At 40.3% G+C, this 18,936-nt stretch overlaps 1 protein-coding gene across 1 annotated transcript in view; it reads left to right on the top strand.

The window, feature by feature from the left end:
* The window catches only part of LOC310964561 (interleukin-1 receptor accessory protein-like 1), a gene marked incomplete at its 3' end in the record, with an annotated part of 230,641 nt that overhangs the window by 69,296 nt on the left and 142,409 nt on the right, over positions 1 to 18,936 (top strand). Inside the window, exon 3 of the mRNA XM_083937738.1 lies at positions 13,461 to 13,740. Within this exon, the coding sequence (XP_083793864.1) occupies positions 13,461 to 13,740 (280 nt within the window). The remainder of the gene's footprint in view (positions 1 to 13,460; positions 13,741 to 18,936) is intronic.

Here is an 18,936-nt window from a genome sequence, read left to right as displayed (position 1 = left end):
GTGTGTGTGTGTGTGTGTGTGTGTGTGTGTGTGTGTGTGTGTGTGTGTGTGTGTGTGTGTGTGTGTGTGTGTGTGTGTGTGTGTGTGTGTGTGTGTGGCTTAAAGTATGCATGGTTATATAACTAAAAAAGTAGCTCAAAATTGCCAGATTGGGCTCATGTTCATCTCTTATTTAATTAGTTTCTTAGTTGAAAGTGTTTCTGACCTAAATACAAGCACTCCCTATTTGCAGTGTTTTCATATAATTCATAATTTTGCATTATTTGGGTTTATTTATTTACAGAGGAGGATTAAAATCTCATTCATTTTACTTCATCTTACTTAGATTTTGAAACAGTGTACATTCAGACCAGCTTTTAATAATTCATTACCTGAAGGCTTGCAGCTTGCAATAAATGACTCACTTGCCTCTCTAGATTTAAAGTACGAGTAAGTTAACTTGTGATTTGCAGGTAATTTGTGTTTTAATTTCTCATGTAATGTCATGAGAGCCTTCTCTCAAAGGTAAAATAGATTTAAAAAGGCACAGGAGACTCTAAGTCATCCTCAGTCTGTAGACAGCATTGTTAATGATTGACTTGTGTGTGTCTGTCTGGTAATGGCCTGCATTTTCAATCAATACTTTTCTGCAATCCCCCCCCCCTCCCGCAATGAAATAACCGCTTACCGTCACACTGCTGTGTCATTGATAATTCACAGTCTTGGCCTAAGGAAGGAGTAGATGTTTCTCTACACAAGATGTAGCAGCTCATTTAACTTTTGGGCCTTTTTTCTCCACATCCCATCCACCAACCTAGAGTCAACCCAAACCAGCCAAATGGGAGCAGTGGTGAGTTTGGCCAACATTATTCTCTTTAAGAAGCTGTAGTTGGCTTAATTTTAAGGAGAAAGGGAGACATTGGGACGACCAACAAAGGAATCCATTGCTGCAATACAATGTCATGTTAGCTTGTTGGGAAAGAGGCTAAATAAGGCTCCAAACTGGCATTGGCGATTATATAGGGGCCCCTTGACCTCTCACCTCAAGATATCTGGATGAAAATAAGTTATACAAGTTCCTACAAGTCTCCTCTTTACAGATGGCCAATTTATATGAATTGAATGCATTTTTAAATATGTATGCATACTGGGGTCCAACATGCATTAATTGCCTCTAGATGGAAAACTGTGTCTTATATGATAATATTAGTACTGTAAAAAAATATTTATTTTTTTGCTTTTACAGAAAACTAATATCCTGTAACTCTATCAGACAACTTCTGTGTAACGAAGGGAAGCTTTGTCGTGAAAACGCTGCGACGCTGCCAACGACAAGTGAACTCAACCCCGGCTATTTACTTTTTAATTGCTGCTTTAATCCGTTTTATGATGTACTGTTTCGATGAGTAATGTAGAAATTTGACCCCGGTCCGACTTTTTATGGGAATAACAAGCACGGAAGAGATTCTTTTTAAATACCGTGTTTGTTACGTATAACGACATACAGGGTATTACTCATCCTCTTGGTCTGTGAAACCATGCCATCCTGGCCCCCAAAAAATCCAATCAAAGCTCCGGACAATCCAAAAATACCATCACTGGTGCAGGAATGTGAAATGAACAGGCGTTGACATTTTCAGGAAACATCTCAGCCAGCTGTCCTCACTCCCCCATGTCGCTGGCTGAACACTGTCGCAGAGAATGAGTGCAGTGCATCATATTATCTAGTTTGTAATTGAATTGTAGCGGGAGGTAGGTTGGTAATCAGTGTAGAGCAGGTAGTTTTCGTTCCAGTGTATGACAGTAATGTCCTCTAATGGGAAGCTCTGGCTCTACTCTTGTTCCAGGCCACTAGGTTTTCCCTGGATCCCTTGCTGCCTGCCTGAGTGTGTCACTGTAGTGTGTGTGTGTGCAAATGCAAGCATGTTTGTGTGCCTTACAGAATTGCTTTATTCTGAATCTCCCCCGCCTTCTCTTTGAATTCCTTTCAATAATGCTGAAAAATATTTGTTGAATATACTCAACCTTGAAAACACATCTATACACTGAGTCACTGAATTACTGGTGATTGCCAATGGCTCTGTGATTTAAAGCACTGACGCCCTTACTTGTGTGGCTTTCGGAGGACCTCACTGTCCTTGCTGATCTGCAACTTGAATCATTTCTCCATCATAATCTTCTTCCTCTCTCTTTTGAACTGCCGGCAGAACCTCCCCTTCACCCTCCCACTCCTCTGTACAGGAACTGAATAGCTTGGAGACAGAAGAGGAGAGAGAGATAAGTTCCAAGGCAAAAAAAAGAAAAGATGCTCTAATAGTTAACACTGTGGGAAAAAATGAGAGACAAAAAATAAGGTCAGTGTTGGCGTATGAGAGTTGACACTGGAGCCCATCAGAACAGCGCCCGCCGCTTTTGCTACATATTCTTGCCATCTTATCATTTCACAGACGGCTGGCGCAGACGCTGATGTGGCAAGGCGCTCTATCCGTCCGGGCTCTATTTTCCCCAATGCTCATTTTCGTGAGGGCACCGGAGCACAACGCCTAAATGGTGTGTCGGTGTCTGTAGTGGACCGGCGAGGGTCTGAGTCACCGGCTTAGCGCACCCACATCGGCATGATACAGCACAGAATAACAGGCTGACAGGGCTGCCAGCAGAGGCAGCATGTATCATGTGGCCTGTGTGTGTGTGTGTGTGTGTGTGTGTGTGTGTGTGTGTGTGTGTGTGTGTGTGTGTGTGTGTGTGTGTGTGTGTGTGTGTGTGTGTGTGCGTGTGCGTGTGTGTGTGTGTGTTTTCGTGCTGTGTATTTTGTACCTGTGTGGGTGGGTGTAGAGTGTGTGTGGGAAACGTCTCATCCACACTCTTCTCGTCCTATGTGCGCAGTCATGTCTGCAATGCAGCACTCTGTGGGCTTTTTTTTTCAGGAGTCAGTATTGTTTATGTTGTGTGTCTCGATGCCTCCAAAGGCTGTTTGTTAGATGAGAGGATTACTGGCGCTGTGGGGGGAACAGAAGGATGATTTTCTGATTATGTAGTGCTCTCTCTGGAGCAGACACCCCAGCCATAACAGGATCTCTTTTACATCTGCTCCCTGTCAAATGTTCCTGTGAAATAGGCACGGACCGAGAGTAAACAAATGGATACAAGTGAATTTTCATAGTTTGATCGCCTTGGAGAATCAAAAATGCGGTTTGGGGAGACATAATCACCCCTTTAAGTGTGGAAGTCCTCTCAGATTCTGACGCTGAGATGATCCAACAGGATGATAAGACTGTCAGATTTGGATGTGGAGGATGACAGGTTTTTTTTCCACACAAATGTAAATATGAGTGCTGTTGAGCATGAAAGGGAAAACAAGCCTAATCATCTGTACAGAGTCAAACAGGCTGATTTACATACTGCTTTGAAGAGAAATGTGCTTCTTCTTTTTCTACCTTATATGTAGGTTAGGACTTTTCTCACTTTTCTGCATCCTTGTAATTAAATTAAATAAAAAAAATATTTATGGTTGTATTATGTATATTACGTTTTGCCACTTTATTGTAGGGCCGGGGAATGTGTCAATATTATATTGGCATTGTGATATGAGACTCGTGTTATTTTTTCCTTGTTTTAAACGCTACATCACAATAAAGCGATTGAGGAAACAATATGATAAAGTATGCTTGATCATACATGCATTAATATGTACTTTATACTTGAAACTGTAAGGACTATTATAACTCGATATGAGCCCTTCCTACAGTTGATTGTCGAGGTGTACACGTGGTTATTGGATGTCATAATGTATTATAAGACCCATCGGTGAGCGCATCCATGTGACACTTGAACTTCTACATCATTATATGTCAGATCTGTCATGTTTTATGCCTGATATAGTGCATCAACAATAATGAAAATGTTTGAGTGCAGTTATGAATCATTAGAAATGCATTTTAAGTCAAATTGAATGCCCCGCATAATGCACTAAATGTTACCAAAACTCCCTGAGCAGACGAAGCTCTGCAAGCTATGACTTTTGTTGCTTGTGTGAATTTAATTTTAAGTATTTAAATTTACAGCATAGGAGAAAAAAAATGAAATATAAAAAAATATGATTGCTGATTAAAAAAACGGAAGACATAAGGCCTGCAAGCTCCAAGCTCCGAGTGTTTGGTGTGGGCCATGTAATATTCAAGTATGGAACTTAGTTACTTATTTTTCTGGTAAAGCATGATGAGTACGTGGGAGACCCTCACTGAGAGTATCAGAAAATACAAAGTCAGACTTGACTGATGCATTTTAGCCACAAAGGTAAAAAAAAACAACTAACAAAACAAAAACATTTAATAATAAAACATTGTTCTGGACTGGCTCTTGCAGAAAATAATGATTGGGCAAGTTTGAAGAGAAGATCAGAACATCCTAATTTTCTTTTCTTTTTTTTTTAAAGCTGAAAGAACGGATGCTTGGTATCTGTTGGTGGTGCATGAGTGTAAACATTCTGCCTTCATAAACTGTGAACGTAAGGTATAGGTTTTTGCTCTCCTCGTCTGTGTGTGTGTTTATTTTCTTCTGCACCTCTTTCCTCATTCTCTTCCCTGCAAGGGTCCATCTCGCAAAGTCAACTTCATCCCCTTTCCCATCAGCTACCTCTCTGTGATCCCAGTCAACATTTAACCCATGATAGGAGACAGCTGGCACCGCTCTCTCTCTCGGAGGCCGTGTCCAATCAGTGGAGCTGAATCTGATACGGAGGGGAGAAGCCGTCAAGATTGCGGGGTAGTGTTTATTTTTTGCGATAGGAAGAAAAGCAGTTTGTTGTTGTCTTTTTTTCCCCAATCACACATGAGTATTTGCATATAAATGACAGCCCAGTGGCTGTCAAGGAAAAGAGGCAGTTGGGGAGGTGGACAAATGACAAATGAAGACGAAGTGTCATGACAGTAAAGTGCAGGCGAGACGGGGAAAGGCGGGACTGTTTTATCTGCATGTATGGAACTAAGAGGTAAATGTCAGTGCAATCATGAAATAAACTGGGCAGCTGGAGTCACCCTGCAAAAAATATCCACATCCACGTTCAATATTTTTTAGGGTAATTTCTAAGAACAAACAAGCAGAGAGTTATACCAAATCACTTTATAGATTAGCTTGTCTGGTTTCCAATAATCCTTCATTCTACACAATACTACAGAAGCCCTGAAAGGCAAGGTGAAAAAAACTGTTCTTGAAACGAACCTCGTACGTAGGAGATAACTATCTCCTAAAAAAAGAATGTAACGCCATAACTTTATGCCGCATTTGGCTGAACTTGCAAGTCCCTTTGTGTCGTGTACTAAGCACTTCATTCAACAAGGTTTTTAAACAGGGGCGGTTCTAGGGACCGGGCCACAGGGGCATTGGCTCCATCTGAAATCTCATTGGCCCCCTAAAGTGCCCCTGCCCTGCCAGTCATCTGTCCTTCGTCCGAGAGCAATGATCAGATTATTGTTGGATGCAATTTCCTATCCAATCACTAGTAACACTAACGAGCCAAATAGGAATGTCAACCATCAATAAAGCTTACAAAAGAAGAAGAAGAAGAAGGTTTGAACAGGGAAAGTAGTTTTTTTACACTGATAACCAATGGCAGTCAACTTTTTCTGGAGTTTGTTGGAAAGTCAAGTGATCCCCATTTACTCACTGTTGTCACCGTCTAACAAATAGATATGATGGATGTCATACATGATTTAAAGTAATGATGTATTTGGATTGGAGTGGCTCACACACACTGTGTCAAAAAGTATTTTGTCTATGCACAGAATAAAATAATGTAAAATTTGACTGTCTAATTATTTTTTAACTAACTATTTTTTAATTACATAAAGTGTTTGAACATGGTGTGAGTGAAATGTACACACCTTACCAAAAACAGGGATTGTGTGCAAAGATGTTGGCCCCTGTATGAGTATTGTGGCCCCTTGATGGCCCCTTATCCTAAATCCTAGATCCGCCACTGCTCAAAAAAGCCTAATTAGGCCTAAATTTCCAGGATCCTAAAACATTCTCAATGCACTGCAAGGCCCCTCTGTATATTTATAGATCACTGTTCACTTCCAGATGGTTACAGATTCTCCTTTATGTCACCATATGGCCCATAACTCCACATTTTAGCATTTGCAGCTCCTTATTGTCGCAGTGCCATTACAATATACAGCCCTTCCTACAATTTTTGAAGTAGATTATTTTCTGTTGAAGCACACAGCCTGAGTCTTGCTTATTGTTCCAGAGGTCCTATGGCGTATATGTGTATGTGTATTGTGCATGTGTGAACATACTCTCGCATGCAGAGGCCGTGCCTGATTGCTTTATTGGCTGATGACTCGTTCTTTTTTCAAACCTGCTGGAGGTACTTCAATCATGCAGGTAATCTCCTCCTGCATGCCGACAGGCGAGAGGTTACCTTTCCCACACATCAGTGCTGTTTTCCTCTTAATTGAGACCCACTCTGCTGCGACAGCGTTTTCACAAGGAGGAAAATGGCAGGTCAAGATTTCGAGACATCTTTCTCCTCCCCTGCCTCCCTCCCTTGGAAAAAAAGTGGCTGCGAAGTTGATAAGTTCCTTTAGGGACCCTGGAGCCAGGCCAGCTAAGACACTACACTTCGTGAGGGCAAGTAAAGGTTGATGTCGCATCACCTCATAGTGTGTGCGTGCGTGTACACACATGCTTGTGTGTTTATCCAATCTAGGTCTTATGCATGTGCGCCTTTCTGATTGAATTACACTGGGGCTTTTATGGAGAAAAATGGTAGTGAACCATCTCCTTGAGTGCTTATGAGAGAACAGACACTTTGTGGGAGTCTCCGTGGTGACCTGACTCAATCTGCATACGATTACCCCTTAGCAGACCTGTAACCCAATTTATGAGCTGATCACCTCCTCTCCAGAGGGAGCACACGCTCGTTCTCAAGTGACAGTAAAATGGAGCAGGGGCACGGTGACATAACATTTGTTTAGCTTTATTGTGGTGCCCTTTTAACCAGAAATGCACTATAGTATTTTTTTTATTATTTTATGCATGTTTACTAGCATCTTGGTCGCATCTGTGTTATATTGTTTCAGCAGTCGGTTGCACACACGATTTGTTTTTTAATATTTGATAGAATACCCTGTCCTATATATCCAATATGTAGAAGCGCCAATGAAATAGAGGTCCGATAAAACTGTGTGTTTTATAATGCATTTTAAATTCAGAAAAACATCAGTAGATACATGGAGATTCAGTGTGATCCTTTTAAGAGTGAGGGTCAAATTAATATAAGAAATATAGAATAATGGTTTATACCTCTATCTTGAAAGTAGAATTAGCTTCTTCTTTGAATTAACCTTGATTTTAATGCATTCATACTTCATTCTTTATTTGTATTTTAACCTTGGGTTATGATTCTTAGAAATTTATTTTAATGTAACAAAATGCATCTATGCAGCCAGTTCCCTTTGGCATCAGAACCAAGTTATTTTGTTTTTGTTTCATGGAAAGATCACATCCTTGGTTCAGTTTTGGTTATAACCATAAAACATGTGGATGAGGCCCCAGTCTTTTACACAGTTTAACAAATGAGACAAACGAGACAGACATAAAAACAAGACAGGCCTGACAAATGGCCCTGTATTTGTTTAATGGCACGGTTAAATTGGGATATGGCAAGAAGAGCACATTTTGCTGTGGTGTGAGTGAATGGGACTCTATTAAATCCCAAATTCCATGCAGAGCGACACGCAAACATTTGTTCTGTGATCATTTGGCAAACCTACTGACAGCTGACAGTTACCAGTTATCATATTTCCAGCTGACAAACAGAACTGTTTGGAGCCAGGAGGCCTCTAAGGGCCAGCGACTGAGGAATTACCCCTCTTTACTTACGGGTCATGTGTAGCGCAGGCGCAAACGCTGCTTATGCTTGATGATCCCAGTCGCTGAAGAGCTGCCGCAGTTATTATCACTCAGCAGATTGTCCAATTCCCTCAACAAGTGGGATCCAGCAGAATGGAAATCTGGTGAGCTGGGAAATGTTAATCGAGTTCAATTAGGCTTTCTACCATGTTTGTTTCCGGCCAACAGATAAAGCAGAATCCCCACCCTCACTTACTGAAACGAACGATTAACCCACTGTCAAAAGTCTGAAACGGGCAATTTGAGGATAGGTGGAAGATAACGGATGTTGGTGCTGGGAAGCACCTTGTGGCAGTATTAGAGATAAATACAGCAAGCCCTTGGAATTTGTTGGGCATGAGTTCACCTTTAAAGAGAAATTAATTTAGGATTTTCTTTTTCTGCTTTAATTTTTTTTCTACTCAGAGAAACTGGGGTTTTTTCACAACCATGTGCAGTAATTGGATGCCTTAGGGTAGTTTAACAAGCATCCTTTATCTGGTGGTAATTACTGTACACTGCTGAAAAGACCCCCTGTTACATGTTACGTGTGTTTTCAGTTGTAATCAACCATTTCACTTTTTTTATCACTTTTTCATTTCCCTTTTTTTATCAGATGCATACTAATATGTATGTAATTTAATTTTTTTAAACCAAAAAACAGCTCTGCAGATGCTTTAATACTATGTTGCACAATACAGTGTATTAGCAAATAGTTTGTACTTGGACAACAACAACAATAACACTTTCTTCTGTAAGAGGGAAAATGTGACCTGTGAGGAAAAAAAGTTTAGATAGTTTATTTGCAATGCTGATGGCGAAGGCAATGACTGGGTCAGGCAGTGTGTTTGGCAGTGATGCATTCACTGCTTTTTTTCTGGTACAAGAAAAACATCCTGTGCAGACAAAAAGCACAAAAAACCCCCACTTTAAAGAATATTTGTACTTTTCTGCCCTTAAACAAGTTAAATGGTCAGTGGGGCATATTGGCACATTACATAACTTTTCTATATTTATCCTAAGTATTCACATCCTTCATTCAAATACAACTAAAGTAGTACAGGGGCTTTCATTAGTGGGTCATATGATCGATCACCACTGTTTTAACTCTTTGATAGATAGTATGTTAACAGACAGAGTACAACTTTAAAGCCCAGTTCAGACCAATGGTTTGCAACGCAATGAACCTGTTTTGGAACGTTTCAGGTGAAAGTTGAAGCGGTGTGAACCGACCCGTCTCGTCTGGACTCAAACCGGCTGATGTTCTCTCCTGAGATTCAGCGTGGCAAATCGCCAGCAGCTGGTGTTAGAACGTAACACACGTCACCTGTTTCAACAGCCAAGTCTTAGCAAAGTCCGCTGGTCAAGTCACTTACAAACTGTCAGCTGGTTGAAATGGCCATTTTGGATGGAGGCTCATTGAGTATGAGTGTGAGAGAGAGAGAGAGAGAGAGAGAAAGAGACGGAGAGAGATGGTCGAGCGAGCAATACAATGCATGAGAGCGAGCGCTGTAATCCAGAACAAAGCAGTGAATCAGGGAAATAAAACGGTAATTTAGCCGTTTCATCCCAACTAGAAATGAAGTTGTAGCAAGTATCTGCTACAATAAGTAAGTAATGCTACAGATTATAACCAGCTACGAAAAAGTCGGAGGTAAGAACAAATGTGCAGAGAGTCGCTGCTATGGAGATGATACACCATCTCGCCTCGGTGCGAACTGGGAGGTTTCAGAACGCTGCAGACCTGCACGCTGCAAGTTTTAACTCGTCTCAATGCAAATATTTGGTCTTAACTGGGCTTAAGTGTCATAAGTAAAAGCAGAATGACCACTTCTTGAGTTTTTAACAATTGAATGGTTTATTTATTTATTTTAAGGAAGTTTAGTCTTTTTTTTATACTTTTTTTAACCAGTGGAATATGGGTGACCTAAAGCCCCAGGGTCAATTGGTTTTTGTACTCTGATTATTTTGCTCATTTGTTCAGGAATTTGCACCACTGAAGTCAATGTCAACGAGGGGGGATGCATATGTTCATGAAGAAACCTAAAGTACAAGTATGAACCTGAAAATAAGCATAATATGGGACCTTAAAGTACCATTGCAGCATAGGAGAACTGGTTGCACTGGACTTTATGGGAACTTTGAGGTAACAAGGTATAAAAATACCTAAGTAAGAGTATTTTACAGAATGTGTTTTGTGTTTATGTACACCTGAGAGAGTAATCATCAGATATCTCCACGTATATTTTGGCCACACTAATCTTGTTTTCCATGTGAGCCACCGCCTGCTTATATGACCTTTTACACCCACCAGCCTGCTGTTTTTATAAGCTGTGTGAGTAAAACACTTCAGACTCTCAATTAGAACAAATGATTAGAAGGGAAACCATCTTGGCTATGGTTGTCTCACTTTAAGCCTTCAAGTTATTATCATCCACAAACTAATTAGCAAGTTCTTGATAAGCGAGGATAGACCCCTTTGTTGCCATAGCAACAGTTAGACTTAATCACTAGGAAAGGATTGTGGTGAAGGATTGCTCGCAGAGCACATGCCGCCTTCTTCTGCATTTGTGTTTGCCTAATTTTCTTTCTAGTTATTCACTCTTCACTCTAGTTGTACAATTTAGGTTCTTTTTTCATTGTTTCGCTCCTGGGAGGACTCACTTAATTGAGGAAATCAAAAAGAGGTTTAGAGTGCGATGTCAAGCGTTGAATGCAGGGTTCTCATAAAACGGGGACGCCGACTTATTTGTGCTAATTAAGGATCATGTCGGATCAGGAAAGATGGTACAGATTCGGCTCTGCAGCTTCAGGTAAAATGAGCTGTCAAAACTCCTCAACAGTGAAATTAAGGGACTCATTGCATATTCAGTATTTTACGGCAACGTTCTCCTTCAAATCCTCTTAAGCTGTATATTTTGAGTCTTTGATGTGAAGTGAATTCCAGGAGCAGTTTACGATAAAGTGCTCTAATTTATGTTGTTTTTTTTCACTAACCTGCCTCATCTGTTTAACTGATTTACTGTATTTTCCAAAAAGCCTTTCAATATCCTCAAGTGAGCTATTGCTAAAACGATGCAAATTAGTCTATGAACAGAAAATTAATATGTGACTCATTTTATAATCAATCGTGTCAAGCTCCCATAAATAAAAGAAAAATACATTTTAAAAGTTAGATTTCCATGTCTTCTTTTTATTATAAAGCAAACCAAGGTGCTATATGAAGACTGTGAAAGCATCAAAACGCTCAATCCACATTCGTTCAGGTATATTTAAACAGGAAAAACAGGAAATTTAGTATAACATGGGTCCTTCAAGTCATTTATCAACCAAACCGTCAAACATTCATCTTTTTCATCTTCAACCGCTTGTCCCCATCAGGGTTGCGGGGGGCTGGAGCCGATCCCAGCTGACATCGTGCGTGAGGCGGGGTACACCCTGGACAGGACGCCAGTCTATCGCAGGGCACATAGAGACGAACAGAGACAGACAACCATTCACACCTATAGGCAATTGTTTCCAAAATATGAAAATTAGTTTTTTCTGTGCTTACCCCACATATGCTGTAGTAATTTGATTTTGCGCAAATTAATTTAATCATTTCATCCTTCTGCTTTGGTCTTTGACTGATGGATTGACACTATAAGTTGTTACGGCAAGTTTTTATTAATTGTCTGATTTTCCATTTTTCATCTTTCCCTGCTGCACTTCCCTGCCCACCAGTTTTGTTGCTGCCACCCCAGCATGACCCTTACAGTACCACACAATGCAATACAATAACACCAATCCGCATGGTTTAATTAATTCCCCGCCAACATCCCTCCCCCTGTTACTCCCAATGACTGCCACACACACTGCACCTCGCTGATTGGCGGTCGGGTTGCTTCTTTGGTAAATAAAACATTTATAGAGGCTCAATTAGTGAAGCCTGTTGAGTCTGTGGCAGCTGTGCTCGCCAGCTGTTTTTAAAGGAACAGCAATGCAGCGAGGTGAGGCGCGAGAAAAGAGGATGTCAGGAGCAGGAAGGGGAGAAAATGGATCGGGTTAGACGAAGCTGGCAGAGAGCTAGTTTTGATTTGATGTGGACCCAGTCTGCTACTTTCATTTATAAGGCCAAGTGACAAAGAAAAAGAGAGGAATCTACTTTTTGATAAATGTTTACCTGCATTGAAAGTGTCTAAAGCCTCTGCAACCCCTGACTTAAGTCCACAGATAGTTTTCTTGTCAGACTTTGTTTGTCGCTTGCTTCGTCCCTTGCTTATCTCTAAAAAACAGATTCAATATTACAGAAATGTAGAATCTGTAGGCAACAGGACAAGGTAGCAGAAGCAGTCAGGTTTCCGTTTGTAGTATTGACCAATCACATTTGAGCAAAAGAGGCATTGGCCCTCATGTAATTATGGAAATTATCCGCTATAATGACAATCTAGCTTTTGTTATTACTGCATTCATACGCAGATATCTGTTTTTTGAGACACCATCTCTCAACTCCTACTCCATTCTTGCACTTCAAGTTACTAAGTCTCAATTTAATATTAGTTTTTTCTCATGAATCTTATATAAACCCAAAGATGGAATATAAGTCTGGGGATCAAACCCATCCCTGTGCATGCTGCGCATGAATAATGAAGTTATTATTCCATTTTTGTAACTTTTTTGACTGACAGTTGGTGGGCTTTATTAGATATCGTATCAGGTCCACCTTTTCTGAAACAGAATGCAAATTTACTGCAGGTTTTTGTTTTTCTCAGGTCAAATGTAGATGAATGCTATCACTGCCATTCAAACAGATATTGATGGGGAGTTACACACAGTTTATTGCCAGTAGACTAAATTTATGTATGAGATGGTGACACACGAGTCAAATATAAATACAGTAATGTTTGTAGGTGAAGGCAGGGGTAGACGGGGAACAATGATTGAATGCAACAATTGATATGTTGAGAGTTTAATATTCAAAAGGATATAGGTGATGAAACACTTCACCCACATATTACCACATTGTAAGGATGGCTGCTTGCTCTCTGTCTTTTTACATTAGCTGTGAATTTATTTGGCACACTTACAAAGTCATGTGTTAAAGGTGAGTATATCTCGTGTATATTTCAAATTTGCGTTTCAGACACTTTGTTTCCTGCATTCTGGTGACTTTTAAAGAATGAAAATAATGCCTACACTGCAACAGCATTTTTCTGTTGATATTTTGGTGATGCTGTATTGTTTTTGTAGGTGGCAAAACAGTAACAGGTTGGGATAATGACGAGGGGGGGGGGGGGGGGGGTCTTGAGAAATACAGGAGAATTGTGACCCCAGGAAGAATCTTGGGTTTGTCTGTTCTTGTGAGACCGAAAAAGGGGACAGTGTGCATCAGTGCTTCGTGGAGGAAAAAAGCTGTGTCTTGATTGATTGTGGTACAAGGATTGCTGGCAAAGCACATGAACTGACAGACTAATGCCAGCACTGAAAGTGGTCTTGCCCTGGTTGCCACATAGGCTTTTCATGATTACAAATCGCCTCTGGTTGGCTTGATGATTATGTGAATTGGCTCAATTAGCTCAATTCTCCATTTCTCTGTCCTTCTCTTTTAGTGGAAGGCTGCACGGACTGGTCAGTGGACTACCTGAAATATAAAGTGCTTCTGGGGGAACCTGTACGGATTAAGTGTGCATTATTCTATGGATATATCCGGGCCAACTACACCCATGCGCAGAGCGCCGGACTTAGCCTTATGTGGTACAAAAGTGCAGGACATGGTGACTTCGAGGAACCCATCAGTTTTGACGGAACGAGGATGAGCAAGGAGGAGGATGCCATATGGTTTCGACCGGCAGAGTTGGACGATGTGGGGTACTATTCCTGCGTATTAAGGTAAGTTCCCTTCCTTTTTGTAAACCAGCATTACCTGGAAACAAATACACTCTGATGTCTTAATTTCTATCAAATGTAAATTGCTGTTTTTATCGTTTTGCCTTGAACTGGAACAAAAGATTGATTAGAAAACCCATCCACCGTTTTGGACTTGTCTTGCTAGCAGTGTGTCAGTAAAACAGTCGGAGAAAATAACCTTTCTGGAACCCTGCAGGCACTAGTAAAGTCCACCCCTGGTGATTTCTAATGAAGTCTCTCATCTCTTGCCAAAAGAGCACTGGTCCTTGGTCCACAGAGCATCGTCTAACAGTATGAGGCCCTTTGCTTCCCTTTATATGCTAAATTATTTCTTTATACTCCTCTGGGGGACAGTAAGCCATTAGGTGCAATTGGTAAATCCATAACTCTTCATCTTTCAAGTCCTTCTTTCTCAAAACGTGGAAGAGAAAGGGTTGGGATGAAGGCGAAGGGACAGTAACTCAGCACAGGAAGATTGAGGAAAGGGAAAAGGCAGCTAAGATAAACAGGAAAAAGAGCAGGGGACTCGTATTATCTTCCCTTTCCACTAGCCTGACGGTGGAGGTAGACAATTGTGTAATTTATGAGTTCTTTAATGTGGTGAAATTCCTGGCTTCCTAGCCCATATTGGCAGAAGTTTTCATTAACGAGGAGTTGGTTGTCTGTCGGCAATCACAAAGAAAAGGCAAAGCCCATAAAAACCTTTTCTCACAGGACAAAGGGAACTTTGAAACACGTCTTCCTGAAAGATAGGAGCGTAATCTTGTTAGAATTCAGAAAAAAACATTTGTATCGCAACCTAGACACAAATGATCGAGGACATTTGTTACCCTGGTAAATAAAAAAACTGGAAAATAATGAACTCTTGAGCAGCACAGGTTTCCTTGTGTTTCACAAGCTCAATTCTAAGAGGTTGTGGCCATTACTATTCATCACCATTAGCAGTCTCCCCTTTGCAGTTGCGGCCGCCGTGAATAGAATCGGGTTGCACCAGTCCAACAATTCTCTATTCAGCGACATTGCATTTTCTGTAGGTAGACAATCAGTCAGCTCAGAGTTATTGTGTAATCAGGCAGAAAGTAGAGCCATGAGATTTGATTTGGAAGAGTAGTGTTGCTTTGTCGTCAGTCTTCACCATTCAGAACCAAATTAAGGGGCAACACTTATTTTCCCATCATGGAGAGAAATAACAATAGTTCTGAATACAGAGCACTTTTCCATCGCGCAGGATTTCTGGCTGCAGGCATTTCTTTGGACTATTGTTGCCTATAGTTGCTTTCTGCAGGCTTTAAATCAGGACAAGGATGTTTACTTTTGAATGCTTCAACTCTTTGCCACTCAAATGGAATATTTACAACGCTGACCTTTATTTACAATGTCAGCCTTGATGCAACAATCAGCTTCACTAATTTTTACAGTCTTAATCAAAGCATCCGATGCAGCTGGGGTGTTTAGATCTTTACAGTATTACAGGAAACAAAGACGTGACACACTAAGTGAGACTGTTTCATCATGCAAATATTTGTATATGTATTATATATAGACCATTGATGTTTACCATCACTAAATATTAATTTAGAAATAGTGAGCCCAAGATAATATTTTCAAACTGCTTGTTTTGGCCGACAATATAATAATGAACAATAAATATATAATAACGACATTTTATGGCCCTGTAAAGTTGGGATGGCTAGCGAGCAAGCTATTGCCTGTTTACACCAGGATGTATAAAGAAAACTGGATTCAGCGTCATTTATTACTATGAAATTCGCTCAACGGTGCGTGGAGCCAAAAACATTTGAGTTCCATGGATAAAATGACCTGGATCTTCACCACTGCTACTGCCCTACGGGGCCCATTCAGCAAGCACACTAGAGACGTTTATGCGATTGGAGTGGAGCGATTCTGATCAGTTCACAGGAGTACGATTTACAGACGTCTCTTTTTCAGTAAAAGTCTTTTGGACCCAATGGCATTAATTGACGGACCCAGAAGTTGTTTGGCCATTATGGCAAATTGGCCTGACACTCTTGCTGGGGACTCTGTTCACATATCCTGCAGACATGAAGCAACATTAGCATTCATTTGGAGTTGTGTTTCTGGCCATCTGGCGATTTAAAACTCACAGATTTGGTTTCCATCGACTCTTGAGGAAAATACCAGTTATATATATTTCTTTAGCTTGCTACAGTTTTCACTGTCTGCACTTGCAAGTTGCTAACTTTGTCTGACTGTCTTTGGTGGGCAAGTAGCGTACAGTGAGTATATCATTTATTAATTTGTGTTAAAAACCAAAACAATCAGCTCAAGGGCACCAAAACTTGCTATCCACCCATCCAGCTGTAAATGTTTTTAGAGCTGAATAGAAGTGCAGTTTCAGTTGATATTTCTTTTGGGTATTGCCTTCAAGGGAAATCCACCAGCTGTATTAATTGAACACTCAAAACACAAAAAAATAGAGAGCAAAATATCCATTTATCACAAGGTGTTTACTGTCAGTTTTGCTACAGTTGAATTGAAGAAATAAGCTGAATAGTGTGCACATGGGTTATTATATAGTAATAACTTATTAACCTTGTAGGTAAAGGGCATTTTCTCTGTAGTGGTTCATTAGTCAGCTCTATGCAGCAACATATGGGGCTTTTTAATAGGGGGTGGATTAGGTTATTGGCTTCTGTGTGTGTGTGTGTGTGTGTGTGTGTGTGTGTGTGTGTGTGTGTGTGTGTGTGTGTGTGTGTGTGTGTGTGTGTGTGTGTGTGTGTGTGTGTGTGTGTGTGTGTGTGTGTGTGTGTGTGTGTGTGTGTGTGTGTGTGTGTGTGTGTGTGTGTGTGTGTGTGTCATGCTTAGTTTAATGCAGCATTCTAAAGTGCATAGCATTGCATCAGAATTGACCACATGGGACCATCAAATTAGAATGATTTATAGTCCTGTATTAGCATTATACAGTGAGTGTTTTCTGGAGCCACAATAATAAGGCCAAGGCTCAGTCCAGATGACCGACAGAGCAATAGTTTAAGTGAAACAGACTTATGATTGCTTCCTCAACTGAATCCTTATATGGTAGAAAATATCTACTATACCATTGCAGTAATACTACTTGAACCTTTGCTCTTAAACACTAAGCTTTTACCCTTAAATAGCCTTAGCATGACGTCTGCAACCATGTTTGCTTTTGTCACATTCTGCTCATTCTTCACTCGAGCGTGTTAAAAATTGCAGGATTGTATTCATCCAATTTTACAACCACAGCGCTGTTATGTAGAGACGTGACTCATTTCAATTCCCAGTCACTGCAGCCAAATCAGAGGATTGCTCTTCTCTTTTGTCTCAGCAGCGTGGGTCCTATAGATGATCAGCGCTCGCATATGTTTACATATCACATTTGGATTAGGCTCTTGGCAGTGTTTTTTACTTGAGGATCCTCACCCTTTTGAAACACGAAGGGACCTAGGGAATTAGAGCACTGAGCGGTGGAACGAATGAACCACAGAAAAACAACAAATCATCTCTTACTGGATACATTTCATACTTGAGCGTGTTAGAACAATTCAATCCCAGTTACTGTGGGCTCCCATGATGTTATTGTCCCAAAAGCAAGTATTGATAGCTAGTCCAAAAATGTTGCACACAAATGTTGCTGAAGCGATCCTCAGGGAACATCTAGAAATGTTCTTTTCACTCTAATTTGTTAGTATTTGTCATCATTTAACATTTCTCTTTTCCTATTCAAGAATCGGTGTGGTATTGTGAGAATTAAAGCTAGGAAGGGGCTTAAAGGGGACATATCATGATCATTATATATCTTTTTTTATTATTTCTACTAGAACGTGTTTACATGCTTTATTGTTAAAAAAATCACATTATATTTTTCATACTGTCTGAAAATACCTGTCTTCAACATCTGTCTGAAATGTTTTAGCGCCTGTCTCTTTAAGACACCAAAACAAAAAGGCCCAGTCTGCTCTGATTGGTCAGCATTTCCGGGTCTTCTGCATCTGCACTCTCACGTCTCACAGTATTAATATAGCACCTTGACCTGCTTCATAATTTTAAAAAAGACATGGTATCTCACCTTTCATAAGATGGGACCTTTAATATTCTTGTTTAATCAATCTTATCTCTAATTATTATACAGTATACTAAAAGGTTATGTAGACGAAAGAAATCATCAAGAAATATACTGTAAATTAGATAAAAAAATATATATAATATATTTTAGTCATCAGTCATATAGGGATATGGACTGTCAGCCCATTTGCCTGTCCACGGGCCCTCCAGATACAGGTGAGGAGATTTGTCTGCCAGCGCTGTCTGTCACAGGTGTTATTGAACTAGGCATAGCTTAAGAGTGTAGGCAGAATATTATATATAGAATACACCCACATCAGCACGGCCACAGCCAGTGAACACACACTGCTGTGACATTACTGGCCAGTTTACCACCTCAGAGTCCAATGTGTTGATGTATAATAGAAATCTGCTTTGTGAGCAGCTTGGACGCCATGTGGCATAGTATAGATGATGACAGCGACACATCTGCAGTGGAGAAAAACACAAACATCGGAAGTTTTCCAGTTAGCAAAGTTTCAAGTCAGAAAAGCAGATGGAGAAAATGTACTAACAGGCTGCAGATTAATTATTTCCTGTTTTAATCATTTAGTTTCAAGTACTTGAAGACAGGCATGTTGTTAAGTGTTTGAGTCATCTTCCCTTTCAGAAAATGATTTTTTTTTCAGGCAACCATGAAGCAGAACCAAAATATTACACTGTAAATTTAACATTGTGTTTGTTTATTTGCAACACTTTGTTTCACGTGTTACACATACGGTATGGGTGACATGGCAGAGTTTCCACGTCTGAAAAGGGAACATGATGTTCCTTAAACATGCATTAGTTATAATGTCCAGCAGGGGGTGATTCCACTGGCTGCATAAAGAAACCAGATTGTATAGAAGTCAATAAGAAAATGAGCCTACTTCTCACTTGATTTATTAACTCATACTGCATGAAAATTTTGTCATGTTAATTGCCGTGAAACTCCCAGCCAACTGTAGGTTTCAGTCAGCTCCCAATTACTGCCAGGAATTGCCGTAAACTTGTAGTCTAAGGTAAGATCACTCTCATTAGTTGTATTATTATTAGTAGTATCGTTATTATTATTATTATAAAATGGGAGGG

The sequence above is a fragment of the Echiichthys vipera genome (genome assembly GCF_963691815.1).
Source record: "Echiichthys vipera genome assembly, chromosome: 23".
NCBI lineage: Eukaryota > Metazoa > Chordata > Actinopteri > Perciformes > Trachinidae > Echiichthys > Echiichthys vipera.
Note: the sequence above shows the minus strand (reverse complement) of the source record. Positions and strands in the feature narration are given on the sequence as shown.